The sequence below is a fragment of the Equus quagga genome, chromosome 16, assembly GCF_021613505.1.
Source record: "Equus quagga isolate Etosha38 chromosome 16, UCLA_HA_Equagga_1.0, whole genome shotgun sequence".
NCBI lineage: Eukaryota > Metazoa > Chordata > Mammalia > Perissodactyla > Equidae > Equus > Equus quagga.
The window spans coordinates 80,182,111-80,209,909 of NC_060282.1; the positions used below are offsets into that span (position 1 = coordinate 80,182,111).

The 27,799-nt window shown below is 40.2% G+C and overlaps 1 protein-coding gene across 5 annotated transcripts; it reads left to right on the plus strand.

Moving 5' to 3' along the window:
- The first annotated feature begins 229 nt into the window (after positions 1 to 229).
- CA13 (carbonic anhydrase 13) lies at positions 230 to 27,799 on the plus strand. 5 transcript variants are annotated; one of them, XM_046642467.1, is made up of 9 exons: positions 883 to 1,013; positions 4,002 to 4,199; positions 10,458 to 10,576; positions 16,163 to 16,225; positions 16,334 to 16,429; positions 17,672 to 17,734; positions 18,275 to 18,430; positions 19,450 to 19,567; positions 27,345 to 27,464. In XM_046642467.1, exons 1-8 carry the CDS (start codon positions 947 to 949, stop codon positions 19,528 to 19,530), a joined length of 843 nt encoding a protein of 280 aa, XP_046498423.1. In that variant the 5' UTR covers positions 883 to 946; the 3' UTR covers positions 19,531 to 19,567; positions 27,345 to 27,464. The 5 variants fall into 5 exon arrangements, with proteins under 5 accessions (XP_046498422.1, XP_046498425.1, XP_046498423.1 ...); XM_046642466.1 differs by lacking the exons at positions 883 to 1,013; positions 19,450 to 19,567 and adding an exon at positions 230 to 377 and having other exon boundaries at positions 27,345 to 27,799; XM_046642465.1 differs by lacking the exon at positions 19,450 to 19,567 and having other exon boundaries at positions 887 to 1,013; positions 27,345 to 27,799.

Below are 27,799 nucleotides of genomic sequence, written 5' to 3' on the forward strand. Positions count from 1 at the left end.
AGGGACTCGTTGGCTCCCAGGACAGGCCTCTAGGTGCCGCTTTCCTCTCCAGGGTGACTGCTGCTCAGAGGGCAGGAAATCCCCTGGAAAGTGTTCCCTCCTCGTCCCCTCCTCCCGCGCTCCCTCCTCGCCTCGCTGTGGAGCCCAGGCTCTCGTCCCGGAGTTCAGACCGAGAGGGACTTGCGCCGGGACGCCGCCCGCCCCGCCCCTGGGGCACCGGGCCCGGGCGCGGGGGCCACCACTGCCGCCCGCGTCCCCGCCCCGGGCCGGCCCCCGCCCGCCCGCCCGCCTGCCTCTGTCCGCCCGGCCGCATCTTCCTCCGCCTCCCGCCCCGAGGACCATGTCCAGGCTGAGCTGGGGGTACGGCGAGCACAACGGTGAGCGCCCGCCGCCTCGGGGGGCTGGGTGGGGAGCTGGCCCGTGCCCGCCGGGAGAGCCTGCGCTTCCTCTAAGCCGGGAGCACTGCGCGGGCCGCCGGCTCCGGCGAGTGTAGACCGGGAAGGCGCGGTTCGGAGGGTCCCGTTGACAGTGGGGTGAGAGTTGGGGTGTGCAAGCCCTGCAGAGATGCCCCAGACCCCGAAATCGTCCCGCCTGCCCGGTCACTTTCATTGGAAAAGCCCAGGACCTTTGCTAGTTAGCACTCCTCGGTTAAAGGCGCGGAGATTGGAAGTCTGGTGACATACTTGCAGGAATTGAGGACAAGTTCACTTTCAGTCTTTTAAGCTCATTGTTCACTCAGGGGAAGCAAATCGTGGGAAATATTTGAAAATACGTTTAAGAAATTTTAATAACTTGGATTGCGACACTGAAGATGTAAGTTGTCTTCCTGGCAACCAGAATACTCCCGATTTCTTAATAGCTACTGCTGTAAAATACTCGCACGGCGGTTTGCGTTTGGCTGACCCGTACTGTTGGCTGTAGGAAGACTTCAGGCTCTTTCTGGGAAATGAAGTTATACTTTGCGCCACGTCTCCACTCTTTCTTCCTCTCCTTCCACAAGCATCCTTGTAGAGGTTAAGTATTAGCAAAAGATTACTGAAATTTTAACACCTTGGAAAAAATGTATTCATAGGAATGACAATGGTAATTAGATTGTACTTTTCTTCTCGTATATCCTCAATTATCAAAAGTAAACCATTTTTCTGGTTTTTACATTAAGCTGAACTGGTTATTTGAAGTAACTGCAAAGGGACACCAAGAAAGCCTTGTAGTGAATCACTGTCAAAATTAGGTCTGTGAATGGTAACAGTAATAATAATATTTTCCTTGGATTAACATGCCTATTACCGAACAGTACTGTGAAGTCAGATTTTATGGAAAGCTTACTTTGACCAAGAGACAGAAAAATTTCATTTCTAATTGTAGCCGTTTTGAGGTTATGATTAACCTGCCAGTTTAAAAATGGCAACAGATGAAATTTAGAGCATTAATAATGAAAGGTATAATTTAGGTGGGTTTCTTCTTGACTGAGACCATAATTATAATCTTACATTTTGCTAATTTCCAATTTATGTTTGGGGGAAAAAAATCCCACAAAACAAATTTCTTTTAATTTTTCTCTCTGCTGAAATTATTATTATTATTATTTAATAGTTACTGGGTGTCAACAGTGCCCTCACTATGGTTTGGAAGAAGGGTATTTTTCAATCAATGAGTGTTGATTGCTCTTTAATGTAGTAGAAAATATTGGCTCCAGTGAAGCTCGCCTTCAGAAATGTTAACAATCCACCTCAGAAAAGCCATTATTAACAAGGAGGGATTCCGTATTTCTGCTGAGAATTGTAGGGCCGTTCCCTTCTTTTAGATGCAATAGCTTCCTGAGGACCACACCTTTAAGTAGATAAACTTTGGCAAAATCCCATTGGAAAGTGTTGTAACCCGACTGGACAAGTTGTGTTACTTGTTTTCTGTTTAGACTGGCAAAAGCAGTGAATGAGCAGATGAAAGGGATCTTAAACTGGGAACAGTAGTGATGCTAAAATGAAACATCAAGACAGGAGGCACTGGAAGGGGGCACCATCTGCACAAATAACTTACAACTTCTTCCACCCACCTTTGACAATTTTATTGGTTTAGTTTAGGAAATGTGACTGCCTTTGAAAACTCCGTATCACTATGGATATCCAAAAGTTCCGGAATCAATGGAAGAGCCACCATTTATCTGTACTTAAGAACTATGTTTAAATGGGTTAAAAGTTGGATGTTTTGCAAAATTTTACAAAGGGGGCTCCTCTTTCAGAGGCAGGGAAATGAACCTACCATCAGATTACATTAACAGACAATATTGAGTAATTGGTACAAAGTAGTATTATTTTTATTTTATTTTGGCTTGCCTCTGCTTTTAAAAATAGTTCTGGTTATAAAGGACTGGAACTAGGGGAGTAAAGGAATTAGGAGGAGAAAGATACTTTCCTGATTGGAAAAAAGTCAACATGTTGCAACATATGCATTGCATGTTTGACATCGAATTCTCTCTAGATTGTCATACTTGGTGGCAATGAAATGGAAAACATTTTTCACATTAAAAAAAGGACTAGAGAGGTAAATGAGAGTACTTAATAAATAAGGAAATGTAATGCCTTTGCTCTAGTAAGTTGTAAGCAAAGACTTTTGATGTTCAAGTTGCTTTGAAGTCAAAAGTGTGAGATTCACGGGAGAACAACTTTTAAGGTATGTGTGTGGTTATGTATTGTACCTGACGCCTATGGGGAGGAAAGAATTTGTGCTTTCTCCTTTGCCAAAATCAAGAGTAATAAGCAGCATTAGGTTTAGAGACTGAAGCTGTTGATTATTGTGATATATTTGCATTGCTTGAAATTTTATCCTAAATCTTATCTTTTAAAGATGTTTGTTGTTGTTAGTGACAAATGTTTGTTTAATTGTCATACCATATTATTTTAATAAGTACTTGAGTTTTAGAGAAATCCAGTTAGTTGGGTAGTGAAGGAGGGAAAAGCTTAGTCAGTAGCCCGGGGCTCCACTTACCTGGTGGTTGCTGTGTAAATTGGGGGCAAAGTTGAGGAGCTAATAAGAGCCTCTAACCTATAAAGTGACTCATGACTGCAGGATGGCTTGGAGCTTACCTGAAGCTGCAACCCTGCTGTGGATTTTGAGAGGCGGAACTTGAATAGAGTCTCCCAGCACAATGAAGAGAACCGACAAGCGAATTACCAGCTTATTAGCTCGCATCCATTTACGAATCATGTCTGGTTTGGGAACTTGATGCAATTTTATCTTTTTGGGTAGAGGATCAGGATGACAGGTGTCCCTTGTGTTGGAATTCAAATGTAGCAAAATAACCACAGGAGGACCTTCTGGGATGTGGGAAGAAAGAAAGAGTTACCCGACTCCGCTGCAGATAATCAACAATATTACATTTCCTGACATGGTGCAGCCATTTTATTTGGATGAGCCTATATGAGAAAAATCTATATATCTCTTTAGTATGCCTGTTGTGCATCCAAGGGAACTGAGTTGAGGCCTGGGCAACAGCCAAAGATACCACTGAGTGATGGAAGAAAGCAGTAGGGATAGCGTCTGTAAGAAGTACATCCTTTCTCTCTACACAGCGTTCTCAGCTCCAGAAATTCTGCCAGCCCTTAAATTTGTTGACCTCTGGAGCTAGCACAGCTCCTTCTTGGAGCTGAGACTGAATCTCACTCTCTTCGAAGATGAATTGTGCCGTTGTTTTTAGTTTGGTGAAGGATACCTTTGGAAAGTTCTTTATAAAACTTACATGCTCTTTTGTCTACAAGGATTAGTTTAATTCTAAAAATGAATTAAGGCAAACCAGGAGGTTTCTATACCTATAATAAGTTACTAGTCTTGTAAAAAAAACCAATTAGATGCTAGGGTCCTGAGGATGAAGGATGACGGAAAAAGATTTATTTTATTAATCTTTGTCTTTTCTTCAATGTCAAGCACAGTGCACTGCACTCAACAGATATTTGTTGAATCAAATAACTTATTTAATCCTTTTCTTTTGGTCTTATTTATTTAAGGTCCTGTTCATTGGAATGAATTTTTCCCTATTGCCGATGGGGATCAGCAATCTCCAATAGAGATTAAAACCAAGGAAGTGAAATATGACTCTTCGCTCCGACCTCTGACTATCAAGTATGACCCCAGCTCAGCTAAAATCATCAGTAATAGTGGCCACTCCTTCAGTGTTGGCTTTGATGACACGGAGAACAAATCAGGTTGGCTATTTCTTTTTTTGGTGAGGGTGAGGGGCTTGGACGAGTGGACTGCACTTTCTTATCTTTGGTATTTGAAACACCTGTGCCTTGTATGTTCCTTATTGGTACTTTGCTAGAACTTGTAATAGAAGTTTTGTTTGATTAGTTCATAGGATAGTGTCTTTCACACTGTCAGTAAATAATGGACCTACCAAATAAAATTTTAATACCTGTTATTTTATCAACTAAATGAAGTAGAGAAGAGCATTTCCTTAATATGAACATTTAATCCTTCTTCAAGCATGCCCACTGCCCAAGGAATATACAGTATCAAGTTTAAAAGTAAGATGAAAGGGAAGATTAGAAAGAATCATATTTTGGAGCACTTTAAGCCTTCTGACAAATTATTTTTATTTTAATTTAATATATGTTCTGTGTTTGCTCTATTAATGATATAGTTAAATTTAAAAAATTCTTAATTGGAAGAAAGTTTTCACTTATTCATTAAGCTTGGATTTATTTTAGTAATAATTTTCTGTATTTATGTAATGCTATATTGTTAGCAAAAACTATAAACTCTTGAAAGTTTTTCCTCATATTTGTCAAATTCATAAAAGTGATATATTTTCATCAGAACATTGTAAAAAAATGCATAAAAAAGATTAACATATAGTATTTTAAACTTTTTGGGGGAGGAGAGACCTCACTTTTGATGTATATTCACTTGTCTTTCCTTCAAGCCCTCAGTTTTGTGAATCTGTGTTAATAGATATGGTTGATGTAATGGGTGCGTTGGAAAAGTAGTCCAAAGCTTCTAAGGACAAAGTTTATTCCACCCATAACTGTAGTTTGATACTGTTTATAATAGCTCAAATGTAAAAAAAAAAAAAGGCTACATTCCTAGTTTTAGAATAAGAAATGATTAGATTACCTTCACTTAAAACTTTCAGCTTTTTCTTTATAAATGTAGGCACCTGTAGTTATAACAATTCCTACTCTAATATGCTCTGTGATGATCCAGGTCTCTCTTTCTCCCCCTAACCCCCTTCCCTGGCTCTCCTTCTCCACCTTCTCTCTCTCTCCTTTTCCCTTTAAGTCAGGTTAACTGGTGGAATGGCTTTGTCTTTTCCAGATTTGACATTCGTCTGAGATTGGTAGGGTGTGCCCCCTCCCGTCAATGAAGAGCTCATCCTATCTAGATCACGATGAAATTACCAGGGTTGATTGAAAATGTCTGTGAAGTACTTTGTACCCATCCCAGATAGAAGCTACATAACATAGGTCATGATTCTCATTCTTTTTTTCTGAAGAAAAATGAAAAGAGAATGTTTCATGGTGATTTGGGTGTAAACCACTATAGGCAAACATCATAAGTTGCTGCTGATTTTTCTTTTTCTTTGGTAAACTATAAAAACCACAAACATACTTTCTGAGCAAACTACTTTAACTTGAATAATACAGTTTCCATTTTGTAAAGAAGACATTCTTGACCAAAATTAACTCTGAATCCTACCAGTCAACAAACCACAGGCACGAAACCTTCCTCGTGGTCCTGGAGGGCTTGTTTGGCTGGACAGCTGCCTACCCTGTCCTTAAACAGTGCTTTGGAATTTTAATAGTCCTTTAAAAGTCCTTTAGAAAGGGAGCAGGTGGGTGTGAAATTCTTGAGGAAGAGTTCCTATTGGCCATAGTAAAGTGGAAATAGGAATCTCATGAGGAAAGACCACGGTTTCTCCTCTTAGCTGCTGGTCTCTCTGGACTCAGATAGGATCTCGCCTCTCTGGGAACCCCACCTGACTGGCCCCCTCACCCTCCTGTGACATCCCAGGCTTGTCCTACCACAGAACTTTCCACACTGCCTTGTAATTGCCAGGTGGTTCTCTTTCCACTGACTTAAATGCTCCCTGTGGGCAAGGCTTATGTCTTACTCATCTACCCAGCATGGTGCCTGGCACACAGTAGGTACTCAATAAATGTGTGATTAAGGTAAAAACATTCTTGGAGGACATGGAAAATACCGTGAAATGGCATTAGGGTACAGCATGCCTTATTATGCATAGGTTAAGTCCCAATAAAATTACACACCACCAGAAATCAATTAATATTTACCAGTTGACACCTAAATAGTTTAAACATTGGTGGATTACTCATTTTTGAGCATTTAGTTTTTAAAGGCTGTGTACTAATTTTTATATTTTAATAAATGAGAGAGTTCCAGGCATTTAGTAAGCACTCAGTAACTAACTATTAATAACTAATAATAATAATAAAACATAAAGAAATAATAATGGTCTGTGTCCTCTCTCTGGGTGAGACATGTTGTGCTGAAAATTTAAAAAAACATCGAAAGGAAGGAAGCTGGTTTCTTGCTAAGAAAGGACTCGTAGGAATATTGGTGCCTTTATGGATTGAATGATTATTCTTTAATTTTTATCTCTAGAAATTGTCAATTTCCCAGTTACAATCTAGTTATCTAGTTCTAATTGTCCAGTTCTAGGTAACTCCCTGAAATCATCCAAATTCACAAGATCTTAAATTATACATTAAAAAAGGAAAAAACAGAAAACGATATGGGGGAAGAATACCTTAGATGTGTGATTACCCCCGGGAGCCAAGATCTCCAGGACACCGAACTGGTAATCTGTGACAATTATGTATTATGAAACTTTATTGTCATTATGTTTCCTTCACTAGACTATAAGTTCCTTGAGGATAGGGATGGCCTTGCTCACCATTGCATACTTATCATTGGACGCAATTGCTGACCCCTAGTAAGCTCGTAAGAATTGTTGAATGAATGAGTGATCAGAGTGTACCTTGGTGTGTGTATGCTCAGAGCAAAAGAAGACACCCTTGGCAAGGGCTGTCTTGGCTTTCATAAAGAATTCAGGCCCCAGTGACTAGGAACATCCATGTCTTCTCTCTCTCATTTATAACCTTGGCAGACGTGTGCTCTTCGGTTCCTCCTTTCCTAGATTTCAAGCACAACACAGATGTCCTGTTCGTTAGCTTTCCTTCAGAGAGCAGTGCATTAGGCTGACTGTCGTTAGACTCGCTAGTCCTGAGAATATGCTCTTCCCCCATTCCCAGGTCACTTTGGTATCAACCCTACAAACTGAAGTCTTGGAGGAGTGCCCCTCCAGGCCAGGTCTCTTTCTTATTTCATATTACTAACATTAATGGTCCAGGCGCTGTCATAGGCACTGGGCATATGGAGGAACAAGACAGTTTCTACCTTAAAGGAGTTCGTATCCTAGTGGGATAGACAGTAATTGCATGAACAGACAAAGGTGTTGATTTTTAAGTTGATTTTTTTTCTGATTTTGTTGCCAGCCTTGCTTATCATTCAAGGCAGTTGACTACAGTGTAGTTTCAGAAAATGAGTTGGGTTAGGACATTACTAACAGTTTTAAAAAGTCAAATTCACTGGAGTAACACATACATTTCTAGTTTCACAGTTTTGTTGGTCTTTACAGCATCTAACAAATGACAAAGACCCTTTTACTAAGATATTAAATTTTTCCCAAACTTTTATGGCATTTTACTCTAGTTTCTTAATCTCTATAGATCTCTTATATGAGTGTATTATTTGGAATAGGTTTATAATAAAATCCTTATTGAAAGGATAAATGGATATATAGGTATGCCAAGTATGATTTTGGGGAAATGATTACTCATTTTGAGACATAAGATGGAGGTTATAGTATTTATTTACTCATCTAGGTTGGAAAGTAAAATAAACAATTTGACGCTTGAAAACACTGAATCGTTCTCATTACAGATAATTTTTGCTGCCATTATTCATGTTACACCATAGTTTGACTGTTTTATTATGAACTGTCTCAAAGTCAGTGATAAATCAACCTTGATATTTTGACTCACTTTCCCCACCCATCCGTGTTTCTTTGGAAGAGAGCTTCTCCAAGAGAATTGTCTTCACAAGTAGATGTTTGCTGTTTGTAGTCCCTGTTTGGATGTTTTAGTTGAAACACTCACATGTGGAGTCCAGATATGCAGAGCTGTGCTAATCGGGCTGTAAATCATGGATTCAGAGTAGTCTTTCTAGAGATCAACCATTGTTCTGGGACGTTTCCGTAACAATGTGTGGTTTTTGGTATCACTTTCTTTCTCCTGAGCTGTCTTGTTTGCATCTTCTCCCAAAGTCAATTCCACATTGATTACTCAAATTCTCTAATCTGCTTTTTATCTGTAAAGGAATGACTTTATGGTTCAGCCAGGTCTTGTTATGCAACAGCAAAAAAAAAAGGACAATAGAGTTGTTGATTGCAAATCTTTTCGTTTGGAATACCATTGCATCCATTCTGGATGGAGTCACTTAGGGAAATGTGTCTTTTAAATTAATTTATCTGTGAATTATCTTTGAAACTGTTTGTTTAAAGACAAATCAAATATCTTATTCATTCGTTCATCAAGTATTTATCGTGCATCTCCTCTGTGATGGTTACTATGCTAGGTAATGGGTACAGTAGGGACCCGAGCAGGCAGAGTCTGTGCCCTCATGAACATTGTCCAGTGGGAGAAGAAATAGTAGAATTACTCTATTGGTAACAGAGTAGCAGAAGAGCGAGCCCTGCAGTCTGAAGTAAGTGGTTCTCTCTTCGCTTTTACTTTTCCTGGGCTTTGAAAATAGCTATCTTTATTTATTGTAAAGAAATCTGAATCCAAATAAATCTAAAGAAAGCCCCAACCATTCACCCTTCCAAAAAAATTTTATTACATGGGCTCATAATTTTTTTCTGTTGGCAGTTTTGAGAATTTTACAAGGTAAGGAGCATCCAATTTAATCTCCTAATTAAAAATAGACAGACAAACAAACACAGGTATGGACAAGAAAGCTGAAGCTCCCAGAAGGCTTAAGTGAGTTTTGAAAGATCACCAAGCTTAGTGGCTGAGCTGGGGCTATTCCCAGGTCCGTGATTCCAGCCGCTACACCGGCTCTTACTCACTGATGCTCAGCTTCAGCTGAGTCAAACTCAGCAGGGGGCAATGAGTTCAGTTGTCCTGGTCAATACAGACAGCAGTCTGGATTATTCCTTCTCCTACCTTAGGGCAGCTCAAAGAAGGATGTGCCTTAGGCAAATGTGTTATCTCTTCCTTTTTCTCTTGCTGTTTCCATGTGATACCTCTTCACATCTTTTGCTTCTTATATAAGTTGATTATTCTTGACAAATTTTGAGACATATATAGCACATATATACGTGTATATATATATATATATATAATCTCTAAGCAGGTAGGTAATTTCAATAAAACTGTTGTTATGGCTGCACCTCACCAATCTGACACTTAATCCTATTGGATATTGACGGGAATTTAGTAATGAGTGTGGTGTATTCAACATCCAGTGCTTCCTTATCCTCCCATATCCTTTAAGCGTGCTCGATAAAGATTCATTGGGAGGAGGCAGTAGAGGACTATGTTTTCTATAAGAAGCTTTTCTATATACTTAAGAGTCTATTGCAATCATTTTAGAGATTGTGTTTGTTGAGGCAGAGTCCTAAAATATACTCTGCCAAAGTGACAAAGATATGATGGATTTTTAAAAAAGGGTTAGTTTGTCCTGTAGTTCACATTTCCCCAGATAGAATTCAAGTACAGAAGATGTGCTTACTTTGCCAGTTTTTGTAGTAATATTAACAGCAATGAAGTAGAAGTCCTAGCTGACAATGTGCAGCATGCTGACTGTGTGCCAGGCAATGAGTGTTTTGTGTTCAATTTTTCCTCTGTTTTCACAACAGCAGTAGGAGGAGGTAGTGTTACTATCTTGAGGTTCTAGACATGCAAGCTGAAGCTTCAAAGTTAGAATTGGTGCAGGATTGTACAGTTTGTAAAGAGAGCGTGTGCCCAGGTCTTCTAAATGCTGAATCCTAGTCTCTAACCGTAATGCTAGACTGCTTGACCAAGTTCAAGATGGACCTCATTGCATATTACATCCTTATTTGTGGAGGCTGACATTCGCCATTAAATGGTGCAATTCCTAACCTTTAAGAACTCCTAATTTCTTTGACTTTCCAGTTAGTGCGTCTGGTATGATTTCCCAGATGTTCCATGAAAATCTGTATTGTGGGCTCTCTAACATTTTCAGTGCTTATTTTCACTCCTCAAGTACCTAAAAGATGTATTCCTGTTAACAAACTGAATGACACATTTGTATAAAGTTTCTTGGAGGACGTGGACATGTTGAGTAATTAGGGAGATGTTGTGGGTTGTGGCACCGTGTGTAAATATTTTTTTCTTGCTAACAATTTTGATGTTTAGTTCTGCGTGGGGGTCCTCTCACTGGAAGCTACAGGCTACGGCAGTTCCATCTTCACTGGGGGTCCGCGGACGATCATGGCTCTGAGCACGTGGTGGACGGAGTGAGATATGCCGCAGAGGTAAGCCGTCAGACAGGTTCATGATTCAGAGTTTTCCTATGTGGTGGCATTTAAGGGGCACAGAAGACAATTTCCTTGGCCCCAAATATCTCCCAAGCCAATTAGATGTCTCTGTATCTGAAGTTGCTTTATTTCATCACGATGAGAGTGTATCAATATGAGAGCTACGAATGCAGCCCTTCTGAGTCTTAAACCAACTCTGAGAGCTTAGAGCTTAATTATTATTAAGCTCTTATTATTAGAGCTATCTATCTATTATTAGAGCTTCATAATAGGGTTATTGTGTCTATTTTAGAAATGAGTAAACTGGAGACTTGGAGAGATTAAGTAACTTATCCAGCTAGGAGGCAGTTGAGATGGGTTGAAACCCAAATTACAAACTCTTTCTACAATATCTGTTGTGTTTCCTAAAGGCCAGTGGGAAGGAAGAGAATGAAACATTTGTTTTAGGCCCAACTTGTATGTATTTGGTCCAGACACAAATATATATGGACTGTACTAATATCATGTAAAGTCCATATTATAGAGGTGATGGTAAATGGCAAAGTTTCTCTTAGGGAAGAAAAATAAAGACTCAAACTCTCCTAAACTCTACATTACCTCTACAGTTACAGGTATGAAATGGAATCTCTGTTAATTGCTCAGGTCATTGGTAAAGCATAGCACAATACAGCATTCGTTGACTTGTCTCTTTTTGATTGGGAAGTTATGCCTTTTCCTTATAATTATATTCATTAATAATACTCTACTTTTTCTAATCCCCTGGTTAAAGGATAGACTTCAAGTTTTAATACAATTAAATATTGCTAACACCCAACTTTACCATGAGATGAAAGTGAATTATTGTGTGACTCAGCCAAAACTATTTGAGTGAAAATAATTTGGCTTGTGGGTCATCTAGGCAAGACAGAGCAATGTTAGCAGACAAGTATAGTTTTTCTTCATTTTCTCGTGGTTACTGAGCTGTGGATTTAGATGCTGCTTCATAGCCCTGCTGTTGAGAGAAATCCAGCAAATGGAACTTCTTTCCAGTTTTATTCTTCCATTACCATATACATCAGTTCTTTGAAGCTATCAACCAAAATGCCCACTTCGCCTACTAAAGCACTTTTGTCTGAGGCCAAGTGCTTAGAGCATGGGACCCACTCTGTTCTGAGGGTGGAGGAATGAAATATACATCCAGAGTATCCCGTGGCAGTGGACAAAAGATGCCAAGATGTAGAAAGTGGGACTCCTGGATCTGTATGGTGTCTCTGTTTATATAATCTGAATACTTTTCATGTTTGCTTTCTAAATTTTTTGTGTGTTCTAAACTTAACATATTGTTGTAAGTCTCAGAAGCTTTGTGGGGATTAAGAGCCGGCTTTGGATCCCTGCCTTGTAAATTTCCTAAGCAACTCAGGAAAACTGGTCACGATTCTCTATGGTTACACCTTCCACTTTCGTACTTCTTCCACTTCCCGCCTTTGTAGATTTTCCGTCTCAAAGTGGATAAAGCCTTAGCTGGAATTTCATACTGTTCTTTAATAGGTATTTAAAGCTATTTCTTATTTAATTTGTCCATGCATTCATTCATTTACTCTGAGAATTCATTGAGATCCTGTGTCCCCAGTCTTTGCCCAGCCTACTCATGTTCATCCTGAGGGGAGTGCTGGAAGAAAGGAGGGTTGGGCCTGGGGTTGCTTCCTTGTGGAAGAGGCCTTTAACCCAAAATCTGAAGGATGAGTGGGAGTGAGCCAGGCGAAGGGGAGAGACACCTGCATAAATCACGTGTGAGGACTTGGCGTGGGAAAAGACCATCACATGTTTGTAGAACAGACTGGCCAGTGTGATCAGAGCATGGACAACAAAGGGGAGGGTTGTTAGAGCTGAAGTTGGAGAGCCTGGAGGGGCCAGATCTCACTAAGGTGACTCACGGTAAGGATTGTGAACTTCAAGCTAAGTGCAGTGGGAAGTCACTGACTGGCTTTGAGTTGGGAAGTGACCATATTTACTTTTTAAAAATATCTTAGATGGATGCTGGTTTAAAATCTATTAAAGGTAATAGATGATAGTGCAATTGGAGGACTGGCTGGAGGTGCAGCGGCTGTGGGATTGGTTGACTGATTGGGTCTGAGGCTGAGGGAGGGGTGGAGTTAGTGTTTCTGGTTTGAGACAGGAAATGTCGATGGAGAAAGAGGAAGTCTGGGTCAGACCAGAGGGTTAGTGGGGTGTTAGAAGTAAACAAACACATAAGTAAGAGGAATGTGGTGGGTTCTCTGATGGGAACCATACCATGGGATCTGGCAGAGCCAGTGGTCAGGAAAGGCCTCTTTGAGATGGTATGGGAATTGAGACTGAATGACCAGGAGAAGCACCAGGACAGAATCTGGAGTGAGCTTTCCAGTAAGTAGGAACAGCAACTACAAATGTTCTCAGGTGGGAAGGAGGTTGGCGTGTTCAAGCAGAGGAAGAAGTTGGTTTCTGGGGTTGGAATTAACGGTAGAGGAGAAGTTACAAGCTGTGTCCCAGAGAGGCAGGCAGGGCCCACTCCACGTCGGGCTTGGTGGGGCTGGGTGAGCAGTTTGGAGTTTATCCCTAATGTAACGGGACAAAGACAGCGGGAGGTTTTGAGCAGCAGAATGACATGTCCTGCTTTATATTTTGTAAAATAGAACTGGCTGCTTTGTGGAGAAGAGGCAGGGCAAATGTTGATGCAGGGAGACAAATATGGAGGTTATGGAGGAGTTCAAGTGAGCAATGATGGGGGTGGTGGAGGGGAAGACCGCTAGGCAGATCCAGGATGTGTTTGGGAGGTAAGATCAGTGGGGCTTGCCAATGAAAAGGAGGTCAAGATTAAAAGAAGGGAAAGGAGGAGTCTAGAAGCAGCCCTGAAATTTTGGCTTGATCAACTGCAAAGATGGTTCTGCCATTTACTGAGATGGGGAAGTCCACGGGGAGCAGGTTGCAGAGAGGAATTCACCTTCTGATTTGGACGTGGTACGTTTGAGATGCCTATTAGATGCTCTAGGCGCATGTTCAAGGAGGCCGTTGGATACACACCTGGAGTTTCAAGAAGAGGTCAGGGCTGGAGATGGAGGTATGTGGGAGTCACTTGCATTTGGTATCAGATTCAAAAGAATTCTTCTGTGCTCAGTGGTAGAAATGATTCTAAAGTGTTGTAGTTTTTCCAGCCACTTTTGTACCTAACTTCATGACTATCATCAAGTTGTATCCTCTTAAAAATAAAAAGAGGAAAAGAAAGGAAAAAACAACATATAAAAACTTAATTTGGGGCCTAGTCTGAGGATTTGTGACATTACAGAGAGAGATTAAAGTGATCTCAATCATGAACAACTTCATCTCAAGAGTTATGCATTTACAAAAAGTAGGCTAACCGTCCGCTCCATAGTTGGAACTCTGATTACAGTTTATGAAGAATATATAATAGCGTATTAAATATGTAGTTGATAGTAAAACTATGATTTCAACATTAATGGTGATGTTGGCTTACTAAGCTTATTTACATATTAATAGTATGCAGTTTAAAGAATACTAAGGTTGAATAATACTATTATTTAGAAATCATTTTCCAGTAGGGAAGAATCTTATCATTCCCATTTTTGCAATGGCTACGACTTCTTGTTGCTCAGCTCAAGTCGCTGCAGCTGACATCGTCTGTCAGGAAATGTGTGTTTGCTATTTGTTTGTTTGAATTTTAACTCAAGTGACATCATTTCCTGTGATGGTATCGCTGCCAGTTAAGCAAGGTGTGTGGGAGAGAGAACGACTTGTTTAAAAAAAGGATTTTTCTTGCTCTAGTTTCCCAGAATATTTCAAATAGTTGCCATTTTTTAACCAGTAGAAGATATTGATTCACCTCTCTTTAGTTACAAATTCATTTTCTAGTCAGTTGTGGTTGTGAAGCTGAAGAAGTCCTTTCATGTCTTTCTATCTTTCTGGGGTCATCTCTTCCCAAGTGAACTGACGCATTGGCGCAGAGCCATTGAAAACAACTTTAGCATTCTTTTTAGCCCCTCCCTTACAGTGGAATGTCATCTATCTCATGTGACCCCAATGAATTTTGTTTCATCATCCAGTGTTTTTAGGTTTTGTTCCTCCCCCAGCTATCTCACACCGACTCAGAACATGGCGCCCCAGGAAGCCACTTTTATACTTTCTGTCTGGACATCCCACAGTCTTCCTTGACTGTTTATGGATGGTGCACTAGTTTATGGTTTTATAGTTCACTGTTTATGGTAATTTTTTTTAAAGATGTTTTTATTTTTCCTTTTTCTCCCCAAAGCCCCCCAGTACGTAGTTACATATTCTTTGTTGTGGTCCTTCTAGTTGTGGCATGTGGGACGCCGCCTCAGCGTGGTCTGATGAGCAGCGTCATGTCTGTGCCCAGGATTCGAACCAACGAAACACTGGGCCGCCTGCAGCAGAGCGCGCGAACTTAACCACTCGGCCACGGGGCCAGCCCCAGTAATTTTTATTTATCCAGAAATCCCCCCATATTAGTTGCCTGTAAGATGTGAAGTTATATTTAAAGGTTGGGATAAAAACATGTATTTGAATATACTAAATTCTCTCTGTCACAGTCAGCCAGAAGGGTGATTTGTGCATGAAAACCTTCATAAGAGTTTCCTCTCTGAAATGCCAAAAGGATTCCTTTGAAGGAGATCTTATCTGAAGTCCATCCCTCATATAGGGTCCTTGGACAACATGGTCTAGTCATGATCTTGGCCAGATCATTTGGGTGTGTCCCGTTTCCCTTGGCTTATGTCATCTCAGTTTGTCCGTCCCTTAACCAGGAATGAAGATCCTCCAAGAGTGGTTTTCTGCCTTATTGTTATTCTACAATCTTTCGCACTTGTTGGCGTGTTTGGGATTCTGCACTGTTAACAGTGGCAGAACATTTAGGACAACTGTGAGCTTGCAGAAGGCCACTTGTGAGCGGGTGGAGTTGTGAAGTAGGCAGGTGCTGTTTTCTAGGGTTCCAGGTTCTCCAACTCCTTCCCTCTCTCCTTCTTTCCTTTTTCCCCTCCTCGGTAGCACCAGCTCCCTCTCATTTTCTTCCTCAGACGCCTCTGGTTCCTAGACCCTGAAGCCTCTTTTTCCACATTAAAACTTGGTCTCAGCAAAGGATCTGAACATATTTATAGAAGGTAGTAAACTTGTGAAAACTGCTTAAAATAGTTACTCTTAAGGAGAATGTGCCTTTTCGAGCAATAAAAAGTCTTAAATGACAGTGAGGAACATCTGACCGGGCAGTTTCAGGAACAATTGGTGCTGTCCTTAACATTAGGGTTGTCCCTGAAAACCTGCTGTGGGGCAGTAGATTATCCCCCCGCCTGTGAGACTGAGCTCGTTCGCTGGACTCTGCCACCAGCTCGGCTCTGATCTAAGGCTGCTCAGTTGCAGTCCCGTCAGTGGAAGACGTAGAGGGGCCCCAAGTGGCTTGGGAGCAATGGCTGGAGGTTGTTCAGGCTAGAGGGGCTTGGCCAGATGCTCCAGATCTTTCTAAATGGTGATGTGGACCTTAATGCATAGTGCACCGCAGACTAGCTAAGTGACCATGGCCCTTCACTTCTTGTGCTTTAGTTTTTGGACAAAAGCAGATATGAGGGTTCTGTCGAAGGTTCTTGTGAAGAATACATTATACATGTAAGTACACAGCACCAGAACAGCTGTATAAACATTTTATTTGCGTTTATGTTTTTAAGAATGTTTAAAAAAACATTGTTTGAATTATATTGTGCACTTCCCTTTCAGCTCCATGTTGTTCACTGGAATTCAGACAAATACCCCAGCTTTGTGGAGGCAGCTCATGAGCCCGATGGACTAGCTGTCTTGGGCGTATTTTTACAGGTGAGAATCCACAGATTTCGTTTAAGATAATCTGCCATGTTGGATAAAGGGTTTCAGTCATGGAACAGACAGTCTACCATTTTTTCATAGTCAACTAGTTCTAGGTTTTGTGTTTTCCTTTTGAAATGAATATTAAAAATGTGTATGTTAGTTTATGGTTCATCTAAAGGCCCAGAACTACCCTAGGAGCATTGTCTTATGATTCTTCTCATTGTCCATTGATTGTTATTATGTGAATAGCAACAACAGCCACAAGAACAGCAGAAGGAAGAGCTGAGATCCCGAGAAGAAAATCTTTGTTCTAGGCTCTTCCTGATTACACAATATTTAGGGATACAGGACAGAGTAAAGGTCAGATTCCTCATTCTTGAAGCACTAGTTCTACCACAATGGTTTGTGGTTCCAAAAGCACTGACCATTTCTTCTCATCTTGTTGTATTTTCCTTTGTCTGGTGTTCGCATGTACTCAGACAAGCATCCTTGTCATAATACCTGTGGATGGGTTGAGCCGCTCAGCTCCCACTGTGACCGCATTCTTGCAGGGCGTGCGCTTCTCTTATGCCGCTGACTCCGTGTGCCATGTTGTAACTCATAGGAGCTGGGACCGGGGGGAGTGGCAAGGCTGGCAGCAGGTCCTTTCCTTTGGCCACCAAGTCCGGTGGTGGCAGTGGGACCCAAGTGGGACAAGAAATTATACTTCAATCGTGAAGGACATAAAAGCTTCAGGTAGATTCAGGACACCTGCAATGATGAAAAGAGGTACATATATTTTTCTGAAGAATTCTGCTGGTGATGACACGTTGCCTTGATTCGGGACCTCAAATCACTTTAGGCCGAAAGTGGGAGATGTTTTTCTCTAATGTTTTGATGTCACAATACTCAGTTTGGATCTCGGTTTAGAAGTCACATCTGATTTAATAATGCAGGTATTAAGTAACATTTTCCTAAGCAAGATTTCTCTTAAACATTCCTAAAGTTAAAGAAATATGAAGCTGTTACTACTAGTTTTGGCATCAGAGTTACAGTTCGACCAAGGAGCCCTGTAATAGTATCTTCTTATTCAGATTCTTTGGACCTGATAAGGCCAGCAGGGAAAAGAGAGCTTCATTATAGAACAATCACTGTTTGTTCTGGGACAGCTCAGGTGTTTCAAAAAAAGAATTTAAAAATAGTGACCAAAATGGAGTGATTCAGACCTGATTTGCTACTGTAACCATTTCTTTCGAAATTTCATGTTTTCAGGTTGGTGAACATAATTCCCAACTGCAAAAGATTACTGACACTTTGGATTCCATTAAAGAAAAGGTAAAATTAATTACTATTTACTAATGACTAATATATTCCTGGTTTTTTCCTGCATTCTCTTATTTTCTTTTAACAGTATACATCTTAGACATTGCGTATGCTCCTGCTTTGAAGCAAGTTGGGAACATGCTTGACCAATAGAGCAGAAGTAACTATTACCACTTATCTCTGGAAAACATGAAGAAGTCTTGAATTATCCAAAATCATCGCTAATAAATCCACTTACACCTAATTAGTTTCTGGTATTGGACTTTTAGAGAATAAGCCTTTAGTTGGAACACATTTGAAAGACCACTTATATTAAAACAAATCTTGTGCTTCTTAAATAAATCTTGGCAATGTGCTCCTTCATCTAAAATTTTTAGATTAAGGCAGACAATTTTTTTTTTAAGATACAAAAGGCAGTTGCTAAAGTATTCCATGAACTAAAGAATTCCAGTGAAATAATATTTCGTTGGATATAGTTTTGGGTTTTTTCTTTTTTGAGGTCTGTGTTTAGCTTTCCCATTGTCATCTGTGGGATTCTCTTTTCTTCCCCAGGGTAAACAAACTCTCTTCACGAATTTTGACCCCTTATCTCTGCTTCCTCCATCCTGGGACTACTGGACTTACCCAGGTTCCCTGACAGTCCCACCTCTGCTTGAGAGCGTCACATGGATCATTTTAAAACAGCCTATAAATATCAGCTCTCAACAGGTACGTCATTTCTTCCTGGTTGATCCTGACTCACCAGAGGAAACTGGGCTGAGTCTTTTTATTCGTTTATTCCAACGACGCTGCCCTTAGTTTCTGCTGCGTAATGAAGCTTGTGTTTTCCCTTCATTAATCAGATGGGTGGTTGAAGCACATGGGATTTACGTCCCTGGTTGAAGCACATGGGATTTACGTCCCTTTCTTATCTGACCCTCACGATTAGATGATTTCTTTCCCACTTCTCAAGAGTGTCACGTGCACACAGACTGATGGAAACGAAGTGCGCCTTTGAAGGCGGTACTCCTCTGTTTTGGTTTTCTTGTTTGGTCTGAGATATAAACAGAGTGGGATACCATCGGGAGAATCAGGAGACAGGCTGCTTTTGAAAGACGACCTTCTCCTTTCTGACCTCAGTCCCTAGACCTGAATCTGGCAGATTCCACATTCAGAAAGTGAACAGTGGGAACCATGACAGGTGCTGAGAAATGTGTGTGCCCGCCAAGTTTAAGAAATCGATCCGGTCTTTTGGCTTTTGTTGACAAAACTTTGGTGAGGCTGCATGAGGGGCTTCAAGCATTTACTAGGACCCCATGGGGTGGCCCCCTCTGCTCTACTTGTAAAGACATTTCCTCACTCCTTTTTCTGATAAGTGCTTGTTGAGCCCCCATGGTGGCCCAGCAGTCCTCAGGTCAGGGTGCCTGGATGCCCAGAAACCCTGCTCTGAGCCGGAACCGTGTGACCACCAACCTGACAGCTAAATGCTCTGTGCCCTGGGATGCTGTGCTTGGTTTCGTTTTGTTTTCCTTTTTGAATTCGGTGCTACAAAATCTTAGCCAGAACACAGTCTAGTAATTTTTGCAGCTGATAGACTACTTCTGTTCCAAGCTGGCCCACCTGCCTGGCTGTTTATTTTTTTCCCCCAATCAGAGAGTCATGCTGGGTCACTTTAACCAGGGTCGTGTCAGGTAGCATTTTCCCATGGTGTGTTGAACACGTCCAACTTCTGCTGACCTTGTCTTTAGGATGAGAGCCAAATAATAACCTGGAGCATACATACTAAAACATTTTATGAAAGTCTGGATAGAAATCCAGAGCCTGACTGACTATGAAGTCCCTGTGGATTTTTCCATCACAAATAAGGTGAGCTGTGTCATGAGAAAAATGACCTGTTGCTGATTCAGTGGCCTTGTTAATGGAGTTCATTTTTCTCCCCTTCATGTGCTAAACTGTTTACTTTTACATTCCTTTGTTAAATTTGGACAGGTTAATAGTAAGAGTTAATAAATTATAATATCAAGCTAGTTAATAATAAGAGATCATGTTTCCCTCATATTTCAGAGATATCTTTACTCCTTAAAGCCACTTGGAAAATAGCTTTTTTTTAATCCACCTGTGATTTGGGAGAGAATATATAAAAATATATAATTTAGCAACTTAAGCTGCATAAAGTTAACCTAATCAAAAACAACCACCTGCAAGTTTAGGAATTATGACTGCCTAGCCGTGCATTCACTACTGAATCTTATTTGAGGCTAATGAATTAATAATACTATTAATGTGTTTTAGAGTATACAAAATAGCTGCATTTTAGAGCTTTTGTGTAATTGGCAATTCACTTTGAAGCATTCGCTTAAATCTACTGCAGCCAGAATACTTTCGGACATTTTCATTTGAAGATGGAGATGATAATCTGAACAATAATCTGAATTATTATAATATGACATTATGGTGCTTTTAAGAGTTACAAAAGGGAGCAAAAGATATTTGAAAAATCCAGTCCCAGTCTAACCATAAGAAAAACATCAGACAAAGCCCAACGGAGGGACATTCTACAAAAACCTGATCAGTACTCCTCAAACTTGTCAAGATCTTCAAAAACTAAGTTTGAGAAACTGTCACAATCAAAAAATGGCCAGGCAGGTATGACTGCTAAGTGTAATGACATTGCCTGCATGGAATTCTGGAACAGAAAAAGACATTAGGTAAAAACAAGGGAAATCTGCATAAAAGATGGACTTTAGTTAACGATAATGTGTTAATATTGGTTCATTAACTTTGAAAACTGTACCATAATGCGAGATGCTAATAATAGCGAAAACTGAGTGTGGGGTTGACGGAACCATTTGTACTATCTTTGCAATAATTCTGTAAATCTAAAACTGTTTTAAAATAAAAAGTTTATTTAAAGAATTTGAAACACAAAATGTTTTGAATACGAATCAAATTATTCAGTTGCTTAGCTCTTTTATATAAAGTTAAGTGAAAATGTCTTTTGTGTATACCACCGACTTAAGAGTTGCTTTCCAAAAGAGGATCTTCGTCTCAGCTTTGGCAGCTCTTTATTTTTGAAGTCGCTGGGAAACATTGTTTAGATTCATGTTTCAATTCCACCATATACTGTCACTAGCTGTGAAGATTAAATCCTCTTTTTAGTAAGTTGGTGCCAAATTTTTTTCTAGGTTTTTCTGCTACTATTTCTTGCCAAGTCACTGTTTGACCTAAATGGCAAATCAGATGGTTTTCATTTCCTTTTTCCCGATTCAAGTCCATTTTTCTGCCTCAGCGTCAGTTACTGAAATGCTGGATTTCACTGCCAGGCCAGTAAACAGATGGACTGTTTTCTGATACTTTTGATGACAGATCTGTCATTTTCTTTGGAAGGCTGACTTTTCCTGCCAAGTCTCTTTGGTTTGTTCTAAATTATCTAAACTGGCTTACTCATCTGCTGAAATTTGGTGTGCAAGAATACTTGACTTTAATTCTATGCTTATTTTTTTAAAAAATCTCTTTTTCATTTGTTGTATTTGCATACAATAAAATTCATGAATTTTACTGTGCAGCTGATGATTTGAGTTGTCATATATTATCATACGAAAAGCCACTACAATCAAGAAATAGAATGGATTCCTTCTGAAAAAGCTTCCTGGGGCCCCTTTGCACCCCATCCATTTCCTCACCGATGGCCCCAGGCAACCACTGAGGTGCTGTCACAAGAATTTTGTCTTTTCTAGAATTTCATTTAAATAGAATCTTACAGTACATAGGCTTTTGTGTTTCGCTTCTTTTGCTTAGCATAATGTTTTTAAGATTCACTTATTTTGTTTATTTTTATTACTGAGTAATATTGTATGGTATGGATATACCACATTACTTTTTAATATTTACCAATTGGTGGACGTTTAGGTTGCTTCCAGGTTTTGGCTATTGTGAATAACAGCTACCCGTATTTGGATGTTAGGGATAATGGGCATACACACTTTGTTGTAAACACATATTGTCATGCCTTGTGGTAACCCCTAGTACTAGATCATGTGGTACATTCATGTTTAACTTTGTAAGGTACTACTGTTTGGTTGTCTAATGTAGATGTACCATCTTCCGTGCTCAAACAGCAATGTTTGATATTTCTAGTTGCTTCACATCCTTGTCAGCACTTGGTATTATCAGTCTTTTTAACTTTAGCTGTTCTAGTGGCTATATGTGATTTTTAATTTGCATCCATCTGATGGCTAGTGATGCTGAGCATTTTTTCATATGCTTATTGGCTATGCCTATATCTTCTTTTGTGAAGTATCTGTTCAAATAATTTGCACATTTTTAAATTGGTTAATCTCTCTTCTCATTATTGAGTTGTAAGAGTTCTTTATATAATCTAGATGAAAGCCCTTTTCACTTTCTTTTTTTTTTTTTTTTTGAGGAAGATTAGCCCTGAGCTAACTGCTGCCAATCCTCCTCTTTTTGCTGAGGAAGACTGGCCCTGAGCTAACATCCATGCCCATCTTCCTCTATTTCATATGTGGGACGCCTACCACAGCATGGCGTGCCAAGCAGTTCCATGTCTGTACCCGGGATCCGAACTGGCGAACCCTGGGGCCGCCAAAGCGGAACGTGGGCACTTAACCACTGCGCCACCAGGTGGGACCCGAAAGCGCTTTTTTCAATAAAGATTTTGCAAAAGTTTTCTCCCAGTCTATGGTTTGCCTTTGTTTGTTTGTCTTTTGAAGAGCAAAAGTCTTAATCTTGATGCAGTCCATTTTATCAATTTATCTTTTATAGTTTGTGCTTTTAATGTACTGTTTAAGCAATCTTTGCCTAACTATATGCCACAAAATATTTTTTCCTACTTTAAGTGATAGTTTTAGCTCTTACATTTAAGTCTTGGATTACTTATGAGTTAACTTTTGTGTATATTGTGCCCTATTCTGCTTTCCTTTCTTTCTAATTTTTCAATTATAAGTACATTTGATTTTTTAATATCATCTAACAGGTCCCCGTGGCTCTATTACTTTTAAATCTTTTTTTTAATCTCTGTTCTTTGCTGTGGGTGATTTCTGTTGATCCATATTAGAGTTCATATGCGCTTTCATCTGTCATGTTGATTTGACTATTGAGTCTATCCAGTGAATTTTTTGTTTTAGAAATTATGTTTTTTAGTTCTAAAATTTCTATTTGGTTCTCTTTTGTTCTTTCTGTTTCTTTGCTGAGACTTCCTATTACTCTGCCGAGATTTCTCATGCATTAAAAAAGATGCTTTGTTTAACTTCATATCATCCTCAGGTCGTTAAAGTAGCCGCTTGAAAATCCTTGTGAGCTCCAAATTTGTCATCTTGGGTCCAGCTCTGTTGATTTCTCTTCCTTTGAGAATGTTGTTGCATTTTCTTGATTCTTTGTACGTTAAGGAACTTTTTATTGTATTCTAGATATTATGAACAATAAGTTGTGGAGATTCTGGATTCCGTTATTTTTCTCTGATGAGTATTGTTTTTTGTGTTAGTAAGTAATTTTCTTTGCTGGCCTTGAACTGCAAGTTTTCTTTCCTGTGCAGCAGCTCTGGTCTCAGCAGAGCCATGCATGGTGCTTGGGGATCCTCTCTCTGACTCTTTCCTTGCAAGACAGGTGCACCCTATTTCAACCGTGTGCAGACTCCGCTCAGCTCCAGGTGAAAAACTAGCTGGACAGGAGCTCATGTGTAGAACTTTCATCTCTCCTGCAAGTTGCCATGAACCCCCCACCTGAATCCCTCTGCTTCTGTTCACTCTCCAGGACCTGCAGCTAGTTGTTTCTTGTATTATGTCTGGTTTTAGAGTTGGTTTCTGCAGGGAGATTGTCTGCAAGGTCTTAGTCCAACATATCTGGAAGCAAACGCCAATGTTCTTTTTTAATAGTAAAATTTCTTATTTTGTAATTAATGATCTAGGAATATTTTCTTTAGCTTTTGCATCTTTAGACTATATGTGAAATGAGGAAAGAATTCATTCACTTGAACATTAATTTTGATTTAATATATAAAACTCTGTATAATTAGCTTTGAAATTAAAGTTCTAAACTGTAGGAGACAGTACAAGTCAATTCTGGAATTGTTTAATAATTGCCAGCTCTTGCAAGGCAGGATGCAAGAGATACAAAGAAGTGTTAAAAATGGCCCTTGTCCTCAAGTAGTTTATAATCTAATAGTGAGGATAAAATAAATGCATAAAAAACTGTATTACAGTGCTTGGTACTGTAACAGAATATAAGATGTACGGGAAATTCAGAAGATGAGAGACTATTTTTCAGTGGAGAAATCAGGAAAAGATTTCATGAAAGAGCTGACAGTGGGGTTAGTTAAAAAGTGGCAGCTGGTTGGGAATAGTAGAGGAAAGGGAGGAATTTCAGGAAGGAATGGAATAACTAAAGGCAAGAAAGAGACATGCAGAAAATATGTGGGCCACTTTGTACCTGTGGTTCTCAAACTTCAGTGTATTCAAGAATCACCTGGGGAAGCTTATCAAAATGTGAGTCCTTGGGCCTTATCAGAAATTCTCGTTCAGAAGGTCTGGGGTAGGGTCCAGGACCTGAATTTTTAAGATCCACCTCATAGCCTTTTCATTCAGATGCTCTGGGACCACCTTCACAGAGCTGGCTGAGAGTGGGCCCTGTGTGTGGAAGCAACGGAAGAGCAGCTAGAAAGAGGAGCTGGCGCTGAGTGGTCCAGAGGCTGGGGAGTCCTGCTGGCAAGTTTGTTTGGGGTCTAGATAGGGTTAGAAATGTGGTGTATTTTAGAGATATACCCTGAAATGTTTACACCCAAAATGAAGTGATATTTTGAATTAGCTTCAAAATAATCCAGTTTGGGTGGGATGGGTGTTGGAGAGAAAGAATGGGTGAGAGTATGGATGAAACAAAATTGACCATATGTCAGTGGTCGTTGAAGTTGGGTGACGGTGATTTATTATTCTGCTCTTTCTACCTTTGTGTGTGTGTCAAAGTTTCCATAATAAAAGGAGATTAGGGGAAAATGGCAAAAAAAAAAAAAAAAAAAGAAAGAAAAGAAAAAAGTTAGAGATGCAATGTAATGCCGTGGTTAGTACATGGCTTATTTGCCAGATGGCTTATTTGATGAACCTTCCTAGTTATCCCTCAAGTTCCTCATCTTTAAAATGGAGATAATAGTGTGTCTTTGACAGGGTTGTTTGGAGGATTAAATGAGATAATGGAATGTCAACACTTAGCACATACCTGGTCCACCATAATCCATAAGAGAGAGCTTATTTTTATTATTACTCAACTTTGCAGGCAATGGAGTGCTGGTAAAGACATTTGAGCCCTAGAGTGACATAACCAAAGCTGTTTCCAAAATGTTAGAAAAGAGTATTTCTGCTTACTGAGGTTACTACAATGAAATAAAAATTTCAGTGTTAGAGCCAAAGAAAATAGCAAAACAGGTCTTACCCACCGCTTCCTCCAGGCTGATCTGAGGAGACTCCTGCCAGGAGCCAGGTGGATGCTGAGTCAGCCTTGGTGACAGAGGGGCACGTTGTCTGCCTGAATGAAGCCTGGGGCTCAGTGAGGGGATGAAACCAGTAGGAAGCTAGGGGTGTGCATTTTGAGGCCAACGCCGTGGTAGAGGACACCAGAGCCAAGAGAGGCAGATCTGAGCCAGGACGGCGGGTGCAGGATTTCCCTAGCTCGGCTAAGTGACTGGGACGGAGACCCAGAGCCAAAACGGGAAGGGGTTTGATGAAATAGCAGGATGGGTTCAGGGGCTCTTACCAAAATGAGCTGGCTGCTCAGAGAAAGATGGAGAGTAGGTTCCAGTTCCAGACCAATGAGGCTAAGGTGTTGAGAGGTAGGGAGCCATGATCAGCTTGCGGAGGAGCCAAAAGCGGGCTGGGGAGATAAGTAAAGCCAAGATCTTCAGGGGAATCGGGGTTCTTGTGTAGCCACCTGGAGTGGCCACTCCAGAAAGACCTGGATTACCATGATCTGCAGAAGGCTGGGCGCCTTCCTTGTGGCTCCAGAGGTTGGATTTTATCAGCCTCTACTGCTTGGGAATTAGTTAAGTCTCATCTGGCTTTAGCTGTAGTGATCTGGTCTACTGAAACATGAGTAATAGCAAGTTGTAAATAGTTGTTTCATCTTTCCCATATCTATACCCTTTTAAAAGATACCTCAGAATATCACTTGTGGAAATACATGGCTGCTTGTATATGACACCCAAACTTATTTCCATAGAGCATGGTTATAAATAAACCATTGCCTGTCTATTGTGAAGGACCCCCATCACCTCTGCTTCCCATCCTGGACAGCTAACTGATGATGACGGAAACAATAATTGTCTATACTCAAAGAAAACAGCAAAACAAACACCAAAAACTTACTTGTGTTAATTGCCAATGTATTACATTTTTGAGACAGTAGAATTATTCAAATAATTTACCTAATCTTCATTTTACTACTGTAGAATTGTGCTAAATCTTAATAAATATTATTAAATCACCAAGGAATTGTTAAATAATTTATAAAACATGCGTATAATAGAAAGCTTTTCAGCAGTTAAAATTAGTGACATATGTTTATACCTATTGACATGCAAAGATATCTGCGATATACATTAAGTGAAAAAATAAGGTTTCAAAAAAGTGTGAGCTTCAGTGAAAAAAAAGCACAAGCTCATTTTTTAATAAAACATGTCTGTGTGTGTGCGCGCGCATGCGTGTGCACCAGTGCACGCATGAGTGTGTGTGTCTACATAGAAAAACACCTGGAATGATATACTCCATTATGTTAACAGGAGGATAGATCTTGTGATGTGATTACCAGTAAGTTTTATTTTCTTCTTGATGCTTTGTGTATTATATGAAGTATGTAAGATGTGTTTTTTTAAGTATAAGAAAATTAAGCTCTTTTAGTGAGAAATATGCCTATACTTCTCAAATTGTATTTAAACATTATCAGAGGTTGAAGGGCCCTAGGCTTTTTGCCATAGTTAGTTCTTTAAAAGGCATAAGTTTGGTGAACACAAGCAAAATTATCTAGTTAAAGGAAAACGATACTTGTAAGATCAAAGTTCTACAGGGTGAACACCGCACGGTTCCCATGATTGGGAATGTTGGGGCCATATTATCCTGCAGTGCTTGTAAGCGGTCAGTGTTCCAAGAGCTGGAAGACACCTGTTGAGGTCCACCAGTCCAGTGCTTCACTTTATCGCTGAGGAAACTGAAGACTAGAGACAATAAGCGATTTGGCCAAGGTCACAAAGCTGGTTAGTGGCAGAACCAGGCCTGGGACCCAGCTCTGAAGGCCCCACAGTGCCCTTGCCACTGTGCCTTTCTGCCGTTGTACGTGACATTCTCCGATTTCTAGAAATGTACTCTTTAAACCACATTCTAAATGTTTCCTCTTATTACTTTGAGCTTCAAATAAAGAATGATCATATACTTGATTTTTGAACCCAGACTTATTTGTCTAGTGGCGAGAATTTAGCAAAAGAGGCGCTTTATTATGTATGACCCATAACTTAGATAGTTTTCATTGCCACACTGTTAGTTCCTGGTAGAGGGGAGGTTACGCATTTCTCAACTTTCTATTCAGGGCAGTTCCTTAACAGTGGTGTGATGTTCTGTGCTGAAACTAACTCTCCTCTTTGCTTCAACAGCTGGCCAAATTCCGCACCCTCCTGTGTACAGCGGAGGGCGAAACAGCAGCTTTTTTGTTGAGCAATCACCGTCCACCACAGCCTCTGAAGGGCAGAAAAGTGAGAGCATCTTTTCATTAAAAGTTGTCGCTGGTAGCCCACCCCAGACACATCTGCAGAGAGAAAACAAGTCACGACAAAACCCACAAATCCTTGCTAACACCTCTTTCCTAGGATTCTAATTCACGGGTGCCATTTTGCTCTCAGCTTCAGCACAAGAAGAAAATCAGATCTCTTTCATCAAACTAACTTGACTGACCTATCTCAGATTTGCTGTCATGGGTATTCAAGCAGTAAACACTGTTTGGTATGTATTAAAACCCATGAAATGCGTCTGCTTGAACCAGCGTGAAAACATGGCCAGCACTGCAAACCTCAGAATCTATTAAAAATTTTCCCTTGCCATTGAGACTGAA

Bases quoted from the DNA above. Each gene is read 5' to 3' on its own strand.
- CA13 (XM_046642465.1), top strand. From the start codon at position 947: ATGAAGTTATACTTTGCGCCACGTCTCCACTCTTTCTTCCTCTCCTTC. The intron at 4,200-10,457 runs GTTGGCTATTTC...TTTGATGTTTAG, and splicing joins TGACACGGAGAACAAATCAG to TTCTGCGTGGGGGTCCTCTC. The intron at 16,226-16,333 runs GTAAGTACACAG...CTTCCCTTTCAG, and splicing joins GTGAAGAATACATTATACAT to CTCCATGTTGTTCACTGGAA.